Below are 17,653 nucleotides of genomic sequence, written 5' to 3'. Positions count from 1 at the left end.
GAAAAGGAATTGATTATGTCAAATTATCAAGATTGTTGAAATATATGCTTCTTAATAAAATTCATGGGATTTTGTGGTTATGCATGATTGATTATGTGAGAATAATATTGTGATTACTTCTCGAAACTAGGCCTAAACAGAGTTGAAGTAAAATGGGATGATGAAAAAAAAAAAAAAAAAAAAAATTTGTTATTGCTATTTATCTACTCTTATATTTTGAGCTGCTTAGTAATAACTAGGGGTTGACAGTGTGCTCCTGCATCATCCTTCACGTCAAACGGTAGTTCAAAATATGAGTATGTAAATGCATTCTAAGCAATTATTTAGAGGAATAACTGGGTCTCTTCATCACAAAATGTCGACATTCGCATCAAAAGCCAAGTAATGCTTAGGAAAGATTGATTAAAAAAAAAAATCATCCCTCTTACTCCTTATGTTTGTAGTAGTGGAGAGAAGTGATTGCAAGAAGGCTATTGCATGATTCAATTGTGTTGGTTGCAAGATTTCATAAATTAATTTTGAAGTATGTATGGCATCAAAAGTGATGATTTTGCATGACTAATTCTTTCAATTAATACTTTTAGATTTAGAGTTGATATGATAATATGGAGAGTAATCAATTTCGAGATTAATTATTCATTAATATGTTATTAGATTCTTGATTTTGGCCTAGCATGACAATGAAATGTTTATTTTGTATTTCTTTTCTACTTTGCTTGAGGACAAGCAAAATGTTAAGTGTGGGTGTATTTGATAGGGCTTAATTGTATATATATTTTTATCTATTTTTTTATCTTAATCTTGTGCTAATTTTCCTACATAAATGTGTGTTTATATGGATTTTACATTATTTTAATCTCTTTTTGTAGGAACCCGGCAAAGGACATTAATTGAAGATTTGGGCATAAAAAATGATACTATAAAGTTAATTTTAAAAGTAATATAATTAATAATATATTATATTATTTATATATATTATATTATATTAAGGCATTCCATGTGCACATTTATGTATAATATATTATAAGATAGGCTTAATACATCTTAAAGTTCTTAAACTATTAAAAAATATGATATTCAGTCCTTCACCTAAAAAACCTCAAGATTGGGTCTCTAAATAATTAAAAAGTTACATATTTAGTCATTGCCGTCAATGCGAGTAAACGGCTCTGTTATGTTCATCTCAAACCATGTTGAATAGGAACAAAGTTGCCACGTCATGAAGTAAAACGACATCGCAAGTTGAAAAGTCCCCAAACGATGTCGTTCCTTCATAAGTCATCTTCTCCATAGTTCGATCTGCTTCTCCAGCGCTCGTCCCTGGTTCTTCTCCAGCATTCGTCCTTCTTCTCCAGCGTTCGGCTTCAGTCTTCTCTCGTCAATGAAATCTGTAAGCCTTTTTCTTTGATTTTTCTTCTCCACCATTTCTTTCTTATTTGATTGATGCTTTTTGGGGAAAAAAATCTAGGGTTTGTAATATTTTTCAAGAACCCATTTGTTGAAATGAGCAATTTTGAGATATGACAGCAGAGACCTGTCCAAAAATCATCCAATACCCACCAGAAAAAGAGGGATTTTTTCAAGGTAAAACCAAACACCGAATACAGATAACCAAAAAAATAAAAACTAAAAAAACGTTCAAGATAATCGTGAACACGATCCTATGATCAAAGATCAGCGGAGAAAGGAAAGAATTAAGAACCCACCAGGCGAGCGACAGAGGATTAGGCGGCAGATCTGCAGTGAAGACGTGAAAACCAGAGGTTTAACGGAAGATTTTCAAGAAATGATTGAAGGAAAGAAACACGGGATGGCTATCCCTCTTTCTCTCTCTAGAAAAAGAAGCAACAGAAAAAGAGAGAGAGAGAGAGATAGGAAGAAGAGATAAGAACAAGAAATGGGCGTTGTTGGGAACAAGAAAGAAGGCAGATTAAAGAAGGCAGCACAGCAAAGCAACAATCTATAATTTACAAAATCGAAAAAAAAGTGCAGCAATCTATACGTGGCATCTCACGCGCCTTAAAAGGCGCGTGATATCATGCACAAACGGATGTAGACGGCAAAGACTAAAAATGTAGTTTTTTAATTATTTAAAGACCGAATCTTGAAATTTTTTAGGTGAGGGACTGAATGACATATTTTTTAGTAGTTTAAGGACTTTAAGATGTTTTAAGCCTATAAGATATTAATATAAGATAAATATTATATTAAGATATATTATAAGATATTGATTATATTATATATAGAATATAATATTATTATTATTATAAAGTAAAAGTGAAGTCCATGTTGAGGAAGAATTGAAGCAGCGCACCGAGTCCAAATTGGAAGCCAGGGCCACGCGTATATATATAAAATAATATATGAAAAAGGGAATTGAAGAGATTTGAGGCGTCAGCGAAAGAAGGCTTCTGGATGACGTAGAGAGGAAAATATTGAAGAAGAGAAACAGCGAACACAAGAAAGAGAAATTAAAGTCACGAACAACACAGAGATTGGAGCCAGTAGCGGCAAGCACGCAGCATCAATTGCGACCTAGATCTATTTCAGATCTGGGCAGAAAGCATTCTTTTCTTTTTCTTCAATTTTTAATGTTTATTTTTATTTTAATAATGTTTAGTTAAATTATTTTAGCTAAGGTTTGGATGGATTTTAATTATGAAATTATGTGATTATTTGTTTAGTTTGATTCAAAACTCGATTATTATTTGCATGAGGATTTTATATTGTTGTCTTTAATGTTTTAAAAAATTGACCACCTTTTAATGATTTAATGATTTATGGATGACTGACTAAATAATTGTTATAAATTAGATCCATAGGCAATATAAATCACATGCTTGACTATGAGATCGAAAGACGATTAGCTTATGTGTGGGAATCGATGAAGCTTAGTGAGTTAAATTCTCTTCGGAGATTAGAGGTTTCCAAAGAACTTAATACTTATTTATTTTGTTGATATCTGCTTAGAAATTTGAGAGTGAAATTGAATTAATAAATGATTAATATGATTTGAGAAAGCTTATTAATTAATTGAGGGAAATCTACCATCACATGTAAATAATTATAAAATACTATAAGGGTATTTTCGATTTTGAATCGGGATTGAATAAATAATTACATAACCCAGATTAAATGAAATCTAAACCCTAGTGCATTCATTAATTAATTTTTCTCATAAAGAATTTAGTTTTTCATTTATTTTTTCTTTTTATTTATCCGATTAATTAATTAGTTCAACTTAGACTAATTAAAATTGCTTTGGTATTGTGTTCTAGTACTCGTGGGATCGACACTCTTTTTATTACTATATGCATATTTGACTATGGTACACTTATCCGAATTAATTGTGCATAAATCACACATCAATGTTTCTTCTTGTCTAGGAACAAAAACCCTCTATCCATTAAGTTCGAATCACTTTTGTCTAGCACGAATTTATCACAACTTTGAATGAGAAACTTTGGCCATGAGCACACTATTTATAGTGCTAGGATCTTGTAGTAATTATATTAAATCTTATTCTTAAAGTTATCATGAGACTTCATCTTTATCTCTAAAGTCATCATGAAGGTTTATCTTTATCACCAAGGTCATTACGAGGCTTTTCTTGAATCTCCCAAATGCCTCTAGGAAAAATGTTTTAAGAATTACACATTGACCCAAACTTTTTGAGTAATTGCACTTAGACCCCTTTGAACTTGGTCTTTAGGCCTTTTTTTAATTACACTTATGTCCTTGGAGAAATGATTTATTACGCTAATACCCCAAGATTTTAGGTAAATTACACTTTGACCTGAACTCTAATATTTATGATTTTGCCCCTGGCTTAGAAACTGAACTTTTGTCTCAAGACTTCTACAATACCTTGAAATGTTCTATTAAGTATTTGAATATAAAAATATCGGGTATTACATCCTTTATGATCATTCGGTTTTCCAAGTTGAAATTAGCTGTACTGAAAACTATCTCTATTCCGATTGTTTTTTTGTCATAAATCCTGTCTCAAGACACTCATCAATAGCATATATTTTTCATTAGATATTTACATTTCGAGGTACTCCCTTCCATCGATTCGACAATTACTTAACTAAATTCTCAAATTGATTTCCAGTACCTTGAACTTACTTAACACTACGTAATATGGGATATTACACAGCTATTAAATCAGATAGGCATAGAAGGAATCCTATTTGAAGGATTTCAAACCTAGGGAATCCTCCAGGTGAAGGCGAGTCTCATGCTTGCTTCCCCAAGGGCAGTGTCATGTGCATACGTTTACTTTCTCTTGGAGGAATGACGCAATTGTTTTCATCTTTGCTCTTGGTGAATTCCACTCAGGGCACAATCTAATTCTACTTGGGGCATGGCCTGATTCCACTTAAGGTAAGATCTAATTCCACCATAGGCACGGTCTGATTCCACCCTAGGCATATCTCTATTTGGGTAGATGTTCTACCGAAAGTACCGAAAGACTTGGAACCTTGGCAAGTTCACTCGAGTGGATGTTCCGGGTGGAAAATATTTCCACCTAGGGGATTTGGCACAACATAGATAGTTTCAAGTATATGGTGGTGATGGTTTAATTATGGTTTATGAGATAAGCAAATCCAAAATAAGGTGGTTTGAATAACACATTTCAAGTTGTCCAAATTTTAAACCCAAATTGGTTATTGCATTCCGCCAAAAAAAGGAAGGGCAAAGAAAATAATAATAAAATAGTTATTTATACTTCATAAAAATATATTTACTCAAATGTCCTTGTATATTTTTTATTAAAATGGAATGTGAAATTATTTAAATAGTCATATATAATAGAAGAAATTTAATTAATTTCGCATCATATCTCTTATCCTCTCATACTTATTTTTATAATTATAGAAGAGGTGTTAGTTATTTTTAAAATGTATAAAATCGCCTACATGGTTAGACAAAGATCATAAATGAATATTATAATATACTTAATTGATTGATTCACTGTAGGAAAAAAAAAACTAAAAGATAAAAGAGAACAACGAGCGAATTCACACTTCATCTTCGGTTTTTGGATCGTTGAACCAAAATAAGGGGAAAAGCTCCTGTACTGGCGGCAGAGGAGAAGGAGAACGAGATCGATCGTACAGAGAGAGAGGGAGAGAGAGAAAGGGGGGCGGGGGGGAATGGAGCAGGCCTCTGGTTCTGGGAATGCCGTAGAAGAAATGTCGAAGACGACGCAGCAGCAGCAGAAAGAAGAGAAATCATGGCATTCCTACATATCGGAGGATCTGCCGCGAACTGTCGTCCAGTCCACCGACTCCGCCATTCGTTCCGCCCGTTCTCTCCAGCATAACTCCTCTACTCATCTTCGAACCCTACGGGTAAATATAATCTTTTTCTTGTTCGATATTCCCTTTTTCAGTCCAGCTGAAATTTCACTTCCTGACAACCTTATCCTGTTCATGCAGTGAAACTTTACTAATCATAGATGTCGTTTTTTTTTTTTTTTTCGGATTTCTTACTTTTACTATTTATATGATCTGAGCGCACCATTTTTCTTTTCATCCATGTTTCATGGACTGGGATATGATTATTGGCTCCTACTATAGGAGCATAAGTGGAACCCTTTCAAATTGCTATCTTTGAACACTGGAATATGCATCCGAAAGTTGAATATTGGATATATATTCAAATTAGGAACATTAAATATAATATGCATTGTGCAATATTCGAAACTAAAATGGTAAATAGTATTTGACTTATAAAAAAAAAAAAAATTTTATTGTTTAAAATGTATTTAAAGTTCAATGAAATTTGGAGGAAAACTGAAATTTCTCTCTCTTATTCCCTTTAGCGAATTAAACATCTAGAATTTTGAAAAGGCAACAATCTAATTTCTGAAGGGACTACTATTTTACCTTGAAATAATATAAACATATTCGTGGCTTTATCTTGTCGTACCACCCCTCCAAAGCTTTTAGTCTTTAAAATCCTTTGTAAACTATTTTTTTGGTTAAGTCTTGAAATTTTTGTTCCTCGTCTATAGTCATTTACTTCGGAGTTGCAAATTGCAGCACTATTGGAAGAGATTAGTATTCTTGATGAGGGGAGGGGAGCTTTGGTTGTATTGACAAGAAATCAAAAGTTATACTCTTTATGGTAAAATGTAAGGCTCTATAGTTTAGAGAGAGAAGAGGGGGGTAGGGGGAGATTATAATGCAAAGTTCTTCATTTGCTTCTTTAGTTTATGAGATTTCTTTATGTAACTCTGAAGCACCAGATAGGTAATGATGATCTCTTACATGCTCAAAAACACCTCAATTCTCTCACAACCAGAAGCACTACATGTAAGTCTCAGAACTCTAATAGCAAGCTTTTGCAAGTTTGGAGTTGGTGATCTACATAAACTCCACTATTCAGCAGTTTATTAAATAATCTGTAAGTACTTGCTAGATATATATTATTTTGCAAAAAAAAAAAGAAATAGTTACAAAACCAATTTAGAAATTACTTGTACTTTTTTGTTCCTTTGCCTTCTATACATCTTCATTCCTAAAAGGTCTTCTGCATTCCTAAAAGGTCTTCTGCATTCTTATACAAGGCCAATTCATCAGTAATTTTATCTTGCAATTCTACACTTGGCACTGGTCTTTCGATACAATCATACAAGCCCTTTGTGACTTTTTCATCTTACTCTATGTTGGATTTGAATAAAAGAATTCTAGATTTAATAAGGGTCCAACTACATGTAAAGGATGATGATATTGGAAAGACCACCTATCATCAATGATTTACAAAATATGTCCATACTTCTCCTCATTCGCATTAAAGGACCTTGTAGTGTCTTCTTTAGCTCTATCCAATGCTTCATAAACATAACCCGTAATAGGTTTCTACCAATTAATGATTTTAAGGAGTTTAATGATATTTTTCAAAAATGTAGGCATTAGTATTAATACAATACTTGTAGGTCATTTACTTGATTGTTTCTTTGCCCACTTACTTTTGCTCCATTATTTTGAAGCAAACATTTCCTCAAGTTGCTTTTTTTGAAGATGCAATGATTAAAGTGTTGGAAAGGTTGTTGCAACTTGCTAACTTGGTAAGTGCAAAACTTATCAATTTCCCACCTTTAGTGAATAGACCACCCCAAAGATAAATATTAGGGTAAATTTGACCTTAACCCTGTGGCTTGGACCATTTTCATGTAGACCCCTTGTGATTTACTTTTAGCATTCATGATCCTTGCAGCTTAATTTTTTTTTTCAAGGACCTCTGTTGAATTAGAGAGAGAGAAACCCTAGTTGGAGGAAATAAATTCCCCACTCAAACAATAGATTATACACCTATATAAACTAATATTAAATGGGTTAAGACATAAGCTAATCCTAATGACATAAGCCATGACATAAAGATAAATCTCACACTCTCCCTCAAACTAGAACATATATATTATATAGGCCAAGCTTGTTACAAATGTAGTTTACCAAGGAAGCATGGGGCGTTGTTGTAGAAAACCGCGAGCAAGGAGGCGACGATGACAGATCGATGATACAGCAACGACGCGAGATCTATGCGATGCACAAGATTCGAAGAAGAGGCTGTGAGATCTGAGAGCCGCGTTGGAAAGAGAAATAGGCGCGAGATCTTAGGGTGCACTGGAAGAAGGCGGCGACGATGGTAGATCAATGATACAACAACAACGCGAGATCTGTGTGATGCACAAGATCCAGAGAAGAGGCCGCGAGATCTGAGAGCCGCGAGGACAATGGCGATGCTCTGACGTTGAAGAGAGGCCATTGATCGACCAAGGAGATGACGCCGACAAAGAAGAGGCAACCTGGCGATGGAAAGAAAGGTCCGACAACGGTGTTAGAGGGACAAATCGACGGCAAGAGGTCACGAGCAGTTGACGAGATCTGAAACCAGATCTGACATAGCAAATCGGATATGAGATTATAAAACTTAGATATGAGGAACGATGGCCAGATCTGAGGGATTGACAGCTGGATCTAAGAAATGAAGGCTTGATCTGATTGGATCTTAGGGATTGACGACTGAATCTGAGGTCTGACAGCCAGATCTAACCTGATCTAAGGGATTGTCGGCCGGATCTAATAGAATGATGGCCAGATTTGAAGACCGATGGTCAAATATGAGGTTTGACAGCTAGATTTGATCGGATTTGAGGGATTAACAGCCGGATTTGACGGAATGATGGCCAGATTTGAAGAGCGATGGACGGATCTAAGGCGAGTCGCAGATCTAGGTGGGTTAGACTAGATTTAGGCTGAGATTTGGGTCTTGGCTGTGTAGCTTGATAAAAATTAGATCTAGATGAGAAAGGCTAAGATCTGGGCAGCAACTTGGAAGTGCTGGATGAGTCATGATGACGACGACGAGGGACAGACGGCCGGTGACGCGAGATCGGTCGACAAAGAGGCGATCGATAGAGGCAAGGCAACGTTATTGGTTGCAGAAGCGGTCACGATGCAGTTCATGAGATCTGAAATGGTCGGAGGAGAAAGGCCGACAGTCTCGCGATACGTTTCAGATTTGGTGGATGAACGGTCGCGGAGGTTGAGGTCGACGATGGCTAGCGGCGGTAAGGAGGAAGGCCAGCGGTCGCGTGATGTGTTTGAGATGGAGGAGATGACTGTCGATGATGATGAAGACGGCGACCGAAGGTTGCGGTCACAACAGAGACAACCAGAATTGGGTGGATCTAGGTGAATCTAGTCGTATTTGGGTGGTGCGCGGAGGAAGCCGTGGCCAACAACGGCGGTGGCTATGGAGGCGAGATCTCTCCCATATCTGAGAAATGGCCGCGAGATCTGAGAGATCGGAGGTTGAGATCTACTGACCGACGATGGTGATGACGATCGGAGAAGGGAGATTGAGCGGCAGCTGCGATGGTGTGAAGGCCGACAATAATGACGTTGACGGTGACGACTGGAGGCTGTAGATTTGGAGGCAGCGGGGAGGTCGCGATGGAGCTGCGAATTTAGAGGCCATAATGGAGCTGGAGTCAGCAGCGGAGTTGAGGTAGTAGAGGTGCGATGGAGTTGCGGATTTGGAGGCGTTGTCGATGGATAGAGTGGTCGGCGGTAGTGGTGTCCGTGGGCGGTAGCGATAGCAATGGCGGCGGAATAGCGGCTGGAGCTGCAAGGAGGCCGTGATTGCAACTAGGGTTTGGCTCTGATACCATGTTGAATCAGAGAAAGAGAAACCCTAATTGGAGGAAATAAATTTCTCACTCAAACAATAGATTGTACACCTATATACACTAATACTGAATGAGTCATGACATAAGCTGTGGAAATATAGAAGTTGCTGATTTGCTAAATATAAAGAAGGCGAAATTCTAGGAAGGATAAAGAGATAAAAAGAGAAGAAGATAAGTTAATTTGAATATGATTAACTTTAAAATTGTATTCCTAAAAATTAGAGAGAGAGTTTGTATTTTAAATAGTTTAAGTATCTTGTAAATAGAGTAGACTTCTATAGAGAGTAAGTGTCTTGTATTCATGTATTTATACACCTTTTTGTCGAGAGATAAAGTTAAGTTCCTCCTTTCTCTCAAATATTTTCTACATGGTATCAGAGTAGGATTATTTTTCCTCCTAATTACCAAACCTTAAAGGATTAACAGCCGTGAACCAGCCACCCTTTACCTGAAACTGCAGACTCGTTGGTACTCACAATGGCTGGCAGAAGCAATAGCCAAACCTCCTGCCAATCTTCCGAGATTATACCCCTATTGTAACACCCCGCTTTTCCTGAGCGTGTCACTATGCTGGGGCTTAACATAAAAATATACATTCTCTTCATACGATACATTTCTTAACACCTCAAGTGCCATATTCCAAAGAAAATCCCTCAACACATCATTACAAATGCGGAAGCTAAAATCGAAACCTGATATGGTACATAACCGAATTCACTTTATTCATAACATGAAAATCGTACCATAGTTTAAACATCACCATATTCTAAACTAAATACATGGAAACTCATTTCTCAAAGATAACAACGAATTACCTCAACATAATCAAATGATACCTCAAATAACATCAAATCATAATAGTATTACATGATCAATTTCTCAAACATCATTCGCAATACATAGCATTCTTACATTTACAAGGCTGATCCTCAATGGGACATAAGTTTCCCAACATGACTAAACAAATCCGAATCTTCAAGAAGCAAAACTCCAGAATAACTTGCCAATCCCATCGGACACATCATTTCATTCTGTTACATCTCAATTACTTCCTTGCCTTGGCACTGCAAGTCCCAACTGGAACTTTTGAATATTCCAGGGACATAGCCTAATTAGAAGATAAACCTTTTAGTGAGGGTTTAAAAACAGTTACATGAATGTATGATGCAAAGACATGAACAAACATATGCCCTAGTATAACTTCCCTGGCTAACTAGCCCGGTACGGAGCCCTAGGCAGTAGTCCCGACATGCACACATGGCAACGAAAAACCCCTTACGTTATTCTAATAATACCCTTGGGAATTACGACTACACTATTAGGGTGACATCCCATCCCATGCACAAGTATCAATATGTCAATAATATCATGCTGTGACAATCCAGAATTTTCCTACAATTTAAATTACAATTCACTAATAATCATACAACACACCACAACAGCGAAAGCTAAATGAATATGAAATAAACCACTCAGGGGCTTAATCATACATAATAACACGATAACCAGATAAACCAGACAAGCCACAATGTCCGAGCCCTCGATCATAACTCGCCCCCTCATGGATCTTTTTAGTTAAGATTGCCCTGTACACACAGTTATTTGCGACTGACACGCCAAATGGTCTAGCCACTGTGTCAGCTCCTACACCTGGAATGATGGTAAAAACAAGATGTGCCACAAAGGCTCAGCAAGCATAATAAAAGAATGGAGGTAAGGCTAGGCACAGATCTCCCATACCAGAGGTCCAGAACACATCCCACCATCAACAGGTAAAATAGACCAAAACCAGAAATAGCCATACTCGACACATGCCTACTAGACAAAGCTAATCCAGAAATAAACTACAATCGAGTACACCTCACTACATAACAATAACAAGTTGGGAATACAACCCTCTCCCATAATACACCCGCACAAAGTGTAATGTAGCATATGAACATGCCATGCCATGCCATACCGTGCAATAGAGAATCTAGTAATCCACATAAATATAACAATGCACGTAACAGTCCTTGGGGCCCACATAAGAAATGCACATCCTGGCACCCAAGTCCTGGCATACAAACCTGCCACAGCTATGAACTGGCTGGCATAAACCCTATGAGCCCGAGTCTCCCACAACACGATCCACACAAACCCGAAGCTCACTTCACAATCACATACTGGACTCCCCATGTCATAGCTATCTGGAGCCCAACTCACACTCATAACTATTGAGGGTCAACTCCGTACCACAAACCACAATCATATACCAAATCAAACGGTAACCACGCAATGCAACAGATAATAAATGCAATGGCTCTTGCAGCATTAACGTGATGACAAAGCCCCATAAGCCAAGCATTAGGCCATGCTACGCCCATACAAGATCCTACACAAACAAAATGCTCTAAATGCACATGCTCGCCTACCGTACCCAAATTGGCACTCAACAGGCCAACCGGGTTATGCCAACGAGCATACTTCCCCATACATACAAAGCATGACCCCCAATGAATGTAAGCCCAATCCTATGCACTGTAATATCACGCAATATGCCACATAATGGCAGAGTCGGTCGACAGTGACCAGGTACCGGTCGACAATCTGTGACTAGGAACAACCGGTCTACAGCCGCCCTCGGCCCGATGACGGTTCGCTCTAGTGTCACCAAACAGTCAACACGTTACCTCACCGGTTGACAGCTCACGTCGCCTATTATTACCACTCACGCCTAAAGGAAACCATAACCACATCATGATAGGCACCACATTAAAGGTGGGTGTCCGGCGGTACCAGCTTGCCTGACCCGTCTATAGTCTATCATAACAGCTGATAACCAGCGCCCATACATCCAGCCATCAACTGCCACGACCTAACGATCGACGGTCAGTAGCAGTATATCCTACACCCTACAACTCACACAAGTAAATCCCAAGACTCTCGGTTACAACAACTCACTCCGGAGGGTATCCACAACCACCACTGACTCACTAAGAGCCTAACCCCAACCAGGTTCGGCATCATTCCCAAGGAAGTAGGGGCGATACAATACCCCGTAAGCATTTACCGAATTAAACCACAGAAGTCTCCTACTTAATTTAATTTAATAAAATTCGCATAATAATTAACTATAATGTTCACAATTAATTTCTATAACCAAATCGGGTTAAGGGAGGATATAGAAGTCATAAATCGAATGAGAATCACGCAGGGAGTAAAGAGCTTGCCTTAAATTAACTGTTTCCGATGTTTATACGCTAACACGCCGCTAAATTAATACACGCTGCATAATAATTCAATTCAACCAGAAGTTAATAAAATTGCACCCCAATTTAAATTTCAACCGTACAAATTTATTTACACAATTTACTCAACTTACCTGTATAATTAAACTTTAATTAAATGGCATTTTTCTCATTTTTCCTTGAATTTCTCCCCCCTATTTTCATGGCTGTGCGCTGCTGCTTCTTCTCCAATTTTTCCTCTTCCATTTGTTGCCTAAATCTTTTGATTTTGCTGCCAAAATCGTGGCTTAAAAGCCACAAAAAGAGAGCACTAGAGACTGCCGCGTGGCAGTCCAGTGCAAGCCACCGCCTTCAAGCCAAAACGACGTTGTTTTGGCATCCTTGGCTTTGGAAAATCAAATGAATTTCTCTCCCAGCGCGCGCATCACCTGAAGCTCGATCCTGCGACCTGTTGCATAACCCTCGCACGTGTGACCGTCCGTGCTACCTACTCTCTCAGCGTATATACGCACACCATTATATTTAAAGTAACTCTTTGCCACTTCCAGAATTTACACTTAACCCCATTACTTTCAAAAATTGCCACAAACACCCCTCACTTATTAATACTCTTATACCCCAAATTTTCAACAATTAATTACCCATCTCTTTAACATAAATAAATTAATATTTCCCTAAAAATCAAAAGTATTCGATAATTACAATAAATACGATAATTAATAATTACCTTAATTACAATAATTAATAATTAATTAACCATTCCTTATTTAAATTGCTAAATATTTCATATTCTCGATTAAATTAATAATTATTAATTATTCTCAAATTACCGAGATGTTACACATGCCATGTAAAAAATCACGACTATCGGTGCAACAATACATGCACAGATATGACAATATGTGCATAAATTACAAATAATTTGACAACTTTCATGAATATCATGCTCAACATAGGCAAAACATAACACGTATGAGTTTTCAGAAAAACCATTCACAAAACTAGTATTCGGATAGAACCACTCACAAAACTAATATTTGGATAGAACCACTCACCCTAACTTAGCCTCTCAGGCTTCTTTAATATGCGTGCTTTGATCTCGAAACGCGAGCCTAGATAATTTCCTGGCTTCGGCATGCTCCTTTAGCTCCAAATTAATTCTTAAAATTTTTCTAGAATTTTTTGGAATCTTTTCCCTATTTTTTCATATTTTTCCTTTTTTTCCCTATTTTACTTTTTCTTTTTCTTTCTTTCTTTCTTTCTTCTTCTTCTTCTCCTTCTCCCCTGCTTCTCATGTGCGCGAACAGCCTCGTGGCCACCCCCTTGCTAGCACCAGTCGCCAACCACTGTCGCCCTCGCCAGCCTTCCCCAACCTCGTCGGTCGCCGTCACACACCCTTGCGGCGATCATTGTGGCCGCCGCTGTTGCTGCCCAGTCGCTGCAAGCTTGCGGCTATGGTTACCTGCTTGCTGTGCAGTCAACTCTGGCTGCCTTCGGCGTTCGCCGCGACCACCACCGGCTGCCCCTAGTTGCTGCATGGCAGCCTCTGCTGTTGGTGTAGCAACCAGTCGCTGCTGCCATGGCCGATCAATGCCTTCGCTTGCTACCATCTTCCTTTCTCTTCTAGATTTCCATTTTTCTTCCAAATGCTTCCTATTTATAGGCTATGCACCGACTTAATCTGCCTTGGCCATCACTTTAGAGCAAACTTAGCCATGAAGCTCTTGCTTCCCAGCCATCACTCCTTCATCCCACTTGCACAAGACTTAGACATTAAGTCTTCACAGAGAAACTGGCCTCCACGCGCACAGATATATATATATATATATCACATTATATAATACACTGTGATATAGGGGAATTACACATTTAAACCCAAATTTCATCCTTATTTATTTGGATAATTCTCTAATTGCAATTACATCCTCAAACATCAAATTAATTTGCATTATGACACTTAAAATGCAAAAATAATAACTCAACGCTTACTCGATAAGGACGATTTCGTCCCTGCGCCCTCATAGGACCTTTGTTTAATTCTGAAACCACTACAGGGTTGATCCTTACGTAAAACCAAAGCCCTCTCAGGGTTTCGTTGTTTCCCAAAGGTCCCCTATGATAATTCAATTTTTCTGTCTGAATCACAACTGAAACAAGACTTTGAAAAATAATCCAATAGCTTGCTTGAATTAAATCTCAGAGTAGCAGAAAATATATATACAAACTGCTGCTATATCACTTTCCTAGAAAGTAGGAAAGGATTTGGTACTCCTAAAAAATAGAGATGACTATCTCCTAAAACTTAGGAGATAAAGAAGATGTAAAATACAAAAGATTATAACAATTATCTACTACTAACAAACATAAATTTAAATAATCTAAAGATAATCTTGGTTTCCAGCAGATATTATCAGCTTCTAGAGTCCTTCTCCACTTATACTTCTAACATAAATTGATCTCATCCAACACTCCCCCTCAAGCTGGAGAATAGATGGAAGTCATTCCCAGCTTGCTAATTAGAGCCTCAAAAACTGGTCTTGCAACCGTCTTTGTTAAAACATCAGCCACTTGATCATTAGATGGTATATAGGTTAAGATTATTCCTCCTTCCTCAATTTCTCTTTTTATTAAATGTCTATCAATCCTCACATGTTTCATCCGGTCATGTTGCACTGGATTTTTAACAATGCTGATAGCTGATTTGCTATCACTAAATATTTTTGTTGGTTGAGATAAGGGAATCTTCAAGTCCTCCATGAGCCTTTCTAGCCGGATTACTTCACATATCCCATGAGCAATTGCTCGAAACTCGGCTTCAGCACTGCTGCGAGCCACAATTGACTGCTTCTTGCTTCTCCAAGTAACAATATTCCCAAATACCTTAGTGCAATACCCTGAAGTTGAACGACTATCTTCTCTAGAACCAGCCCAGTCTGCATCTACATAGCCTTCAATGCTCCTATTTTCAGTTTTCTTGAACATTATTCCTTTTGCAGGAGTTCCCTTTAGGTATCTTAGAACATGTTGAACTGCTCTCATGTGTCTTTCTGTGGGTGAATGCATATATTGGCTGATTACACTCACTGAATAGGCTATATCTGGCCTAGTTAATGACAAGTAAATCAACCTCCCTACCAACCTTTGATACTTTTCTTTGTTCACGGGAGCATCATCACCTTTTTCTTCGAGTTTCCAGCCCTTTTCCAAGGGTGTTCCAGCTGGTTTGCAAGCTGTCATTCCGGTATCTTTAAGCAAATCCAAGGTATACTTCCGTTGTGAGATGAACAAACCCTCTTTGCTTCGAGCTACTTCCATGCCTAGGAAATATCTCATAGTTCCTAGGTCTTTAACTTCAAACTTAGCCTTCAATTGCTGCTTTAGATTATCAATTTCTTGCAAATCATCACCTGTTACAATAATATCATCAACATAAACAATCAATACAGCCCTTTTTCCATTTTTGTTGAGTTTAATGAACAAAGTATGCTCAGATTGGCCTTGTTTATACCCTAGCTGCTTGAGGGTCATGCTGAATTTGTGAAACCAAGCCCTTGGTCACTGTTTTAGACCATAGAGTGACTTTTTCAGCTTGCACACACTACCACTTCCAACCTTTTGCTCAAAACCGGGGGGAACTTTCATATAAATCTCTTCCTCCAAATCACCATTAAGAAAAGCATTCTTAATGTCGAATTGAAAGAGAGGCCAATCAAAATTCACAGCAATAGATAATAGTACTCGAATGGAATTTAGTTTGGCAACCGGGGCAAATGTCTCCTCATAGTCGATTCCAAAGGTTTGGGTAAAACCTTATGCAACCAACCTAGCTTTGTATCGCTCAATGCTCCCATCAGCCCTGTATTTGACTGTAAATACCCACCTACATCCAACCACTTTCTTGTTAGGAGGCAATGGAACTATCTCCCATGTCTTATTTCCCACTAATGCATTCATTTCTTCCATTATAGCTATTCTCCACTTAGGATCTTCCATAGCAGCCTAAATATTTTTGGGAATATTAATGCTGTCAATCTGAGCCAAATACCCTCTGAACTGTGGAGCCAATTTCACATAGGTTAGATGATTAGATATTGGGTACTTAACACATGATCTTACCCCTTTTCTCAATGCTATTGGAACAGCCCAATCTAAGCCATCTTCTTCTTTAATTCTGCTGTCATTTTCTAGTGCAGCTGTCCCCTCATTGCTACCCTTTTTTGCTGAAGGATCGGTCTCTGAATATGGATGGTTTTGCTTTAGTTCTGTATGACCTTTAGATTTTCTTTATTAGACAAATAGAGGAGGATTTTTGGCTGCTGTAGGACTAGGTTTTTCTTGCTCAAAATGATGACAGGACTCAGAATTTGCAGGATCTTTGGTGCTAGGTTCAGAATTTTTAGAATTTCCAGCACCTTCAGAATTTTCAGAATTTCCAGCACCAAACAGTATGTTGTCATGAGGGACTAAGAATTCTCCCCCTTGAGAACATACTGGTAGATTTGGATCAAAGGAAAATAAGGGAGAAATGGACTTGTTGGAACTGTTTTGGTGGCCTGTGAGGGAATAATAGGGAAGATCTTCATAGAATGTCACATCGGTGGAAACCAGAAATTTGTGACTGGCAGGACAATAGCATTTGTAACCCTTTTGAGAGGGGGAATATCCAACAAAAATGCACTTGGTGGCTTTAGGATCCAACTTGGTTCGAGAAGGGGCATTGTTGTAAACATAGACAATGCAACCAAAAACCTTAGGAGCAATAGACAAGATGGTAGAGATGGTTGGATACATAGTACATAGAATGCTGAGAGGAGTTTGGAATTGCAAGGTTTTGGATGGAAGACGGTTAATTAGGTAGGCAGCAGTGAGAACTGCTTCTCCCCAATAAGAATGAGGCACATTCATAGTGATCATCATAGCTCTAGCCACTTCTAGGAGGTGTCGATTTTTTCGTTCAGCCACTCCATTTTGTTGGGGTGTATATGGACAAGAACTTTGGTGAAAAATACCATGCTCGCCCAAGTAATGAGAGATCATTTGAAAAATATTCTCGGCCATTATCAGTGCGAATTATTTTGATGGAAGTTTGGAACATATTCAAAATTAATTTGTGGAATCGTTTGAATATATTACCAGCTTCAGATTTTTCCTTCATCAAGTACACCCAACAAGCCCTAGAATGATCATCGATAAATGTAATAAACCATCTAGAACCAGTGAT

At 38.0% G+C, this 17,653-nt stretch overlaps 1 protein-coding gene across 1 annotated transcript in view; it reads left to right on the top strand.

The window, feature by feature from the left end:
- The first annotated feature begins 5,024 nt into the window (after positions 1–5,024).
- The window catches only part of LOC127801347 (RGS1-HXK1-interacting protein 1), a 71,006-nt gene continuing 58,377 nt past the window's right edge, over positions 5,025–17,653 (top strand). The window contains exon 1 of the mRNA XM_052336364.1: positions 5,025–5,357. Within this exon, the coding sequence (XP_052192324.1) occupies positions 5,160–5,357 (198 nt within the window). The 5' untranslated portion in view covers positions 5,025–5,159. The remainder of the gene's footprint in view (positions 5,358–17,653) is intronic.

Source organism: Diospyros lotus, chromosome 1, assembly GCF_014633365.1.
Source record: "Diospyros lotus cultivar Yz01 chromosome 1, ASM1463336v1, whole genome shotgun sequence".
Classification (NCBI taxonomy): domain Eukaryota; kingdom Viridiplantae; phylum Streptophyta; class Magnoliopsida; order Ericales; family Ebenaceae; genus Diospyros; species Diospyros lotus.
This window is presented reverse-complemented; position numbering and strand designations above follow the sequence as displayed.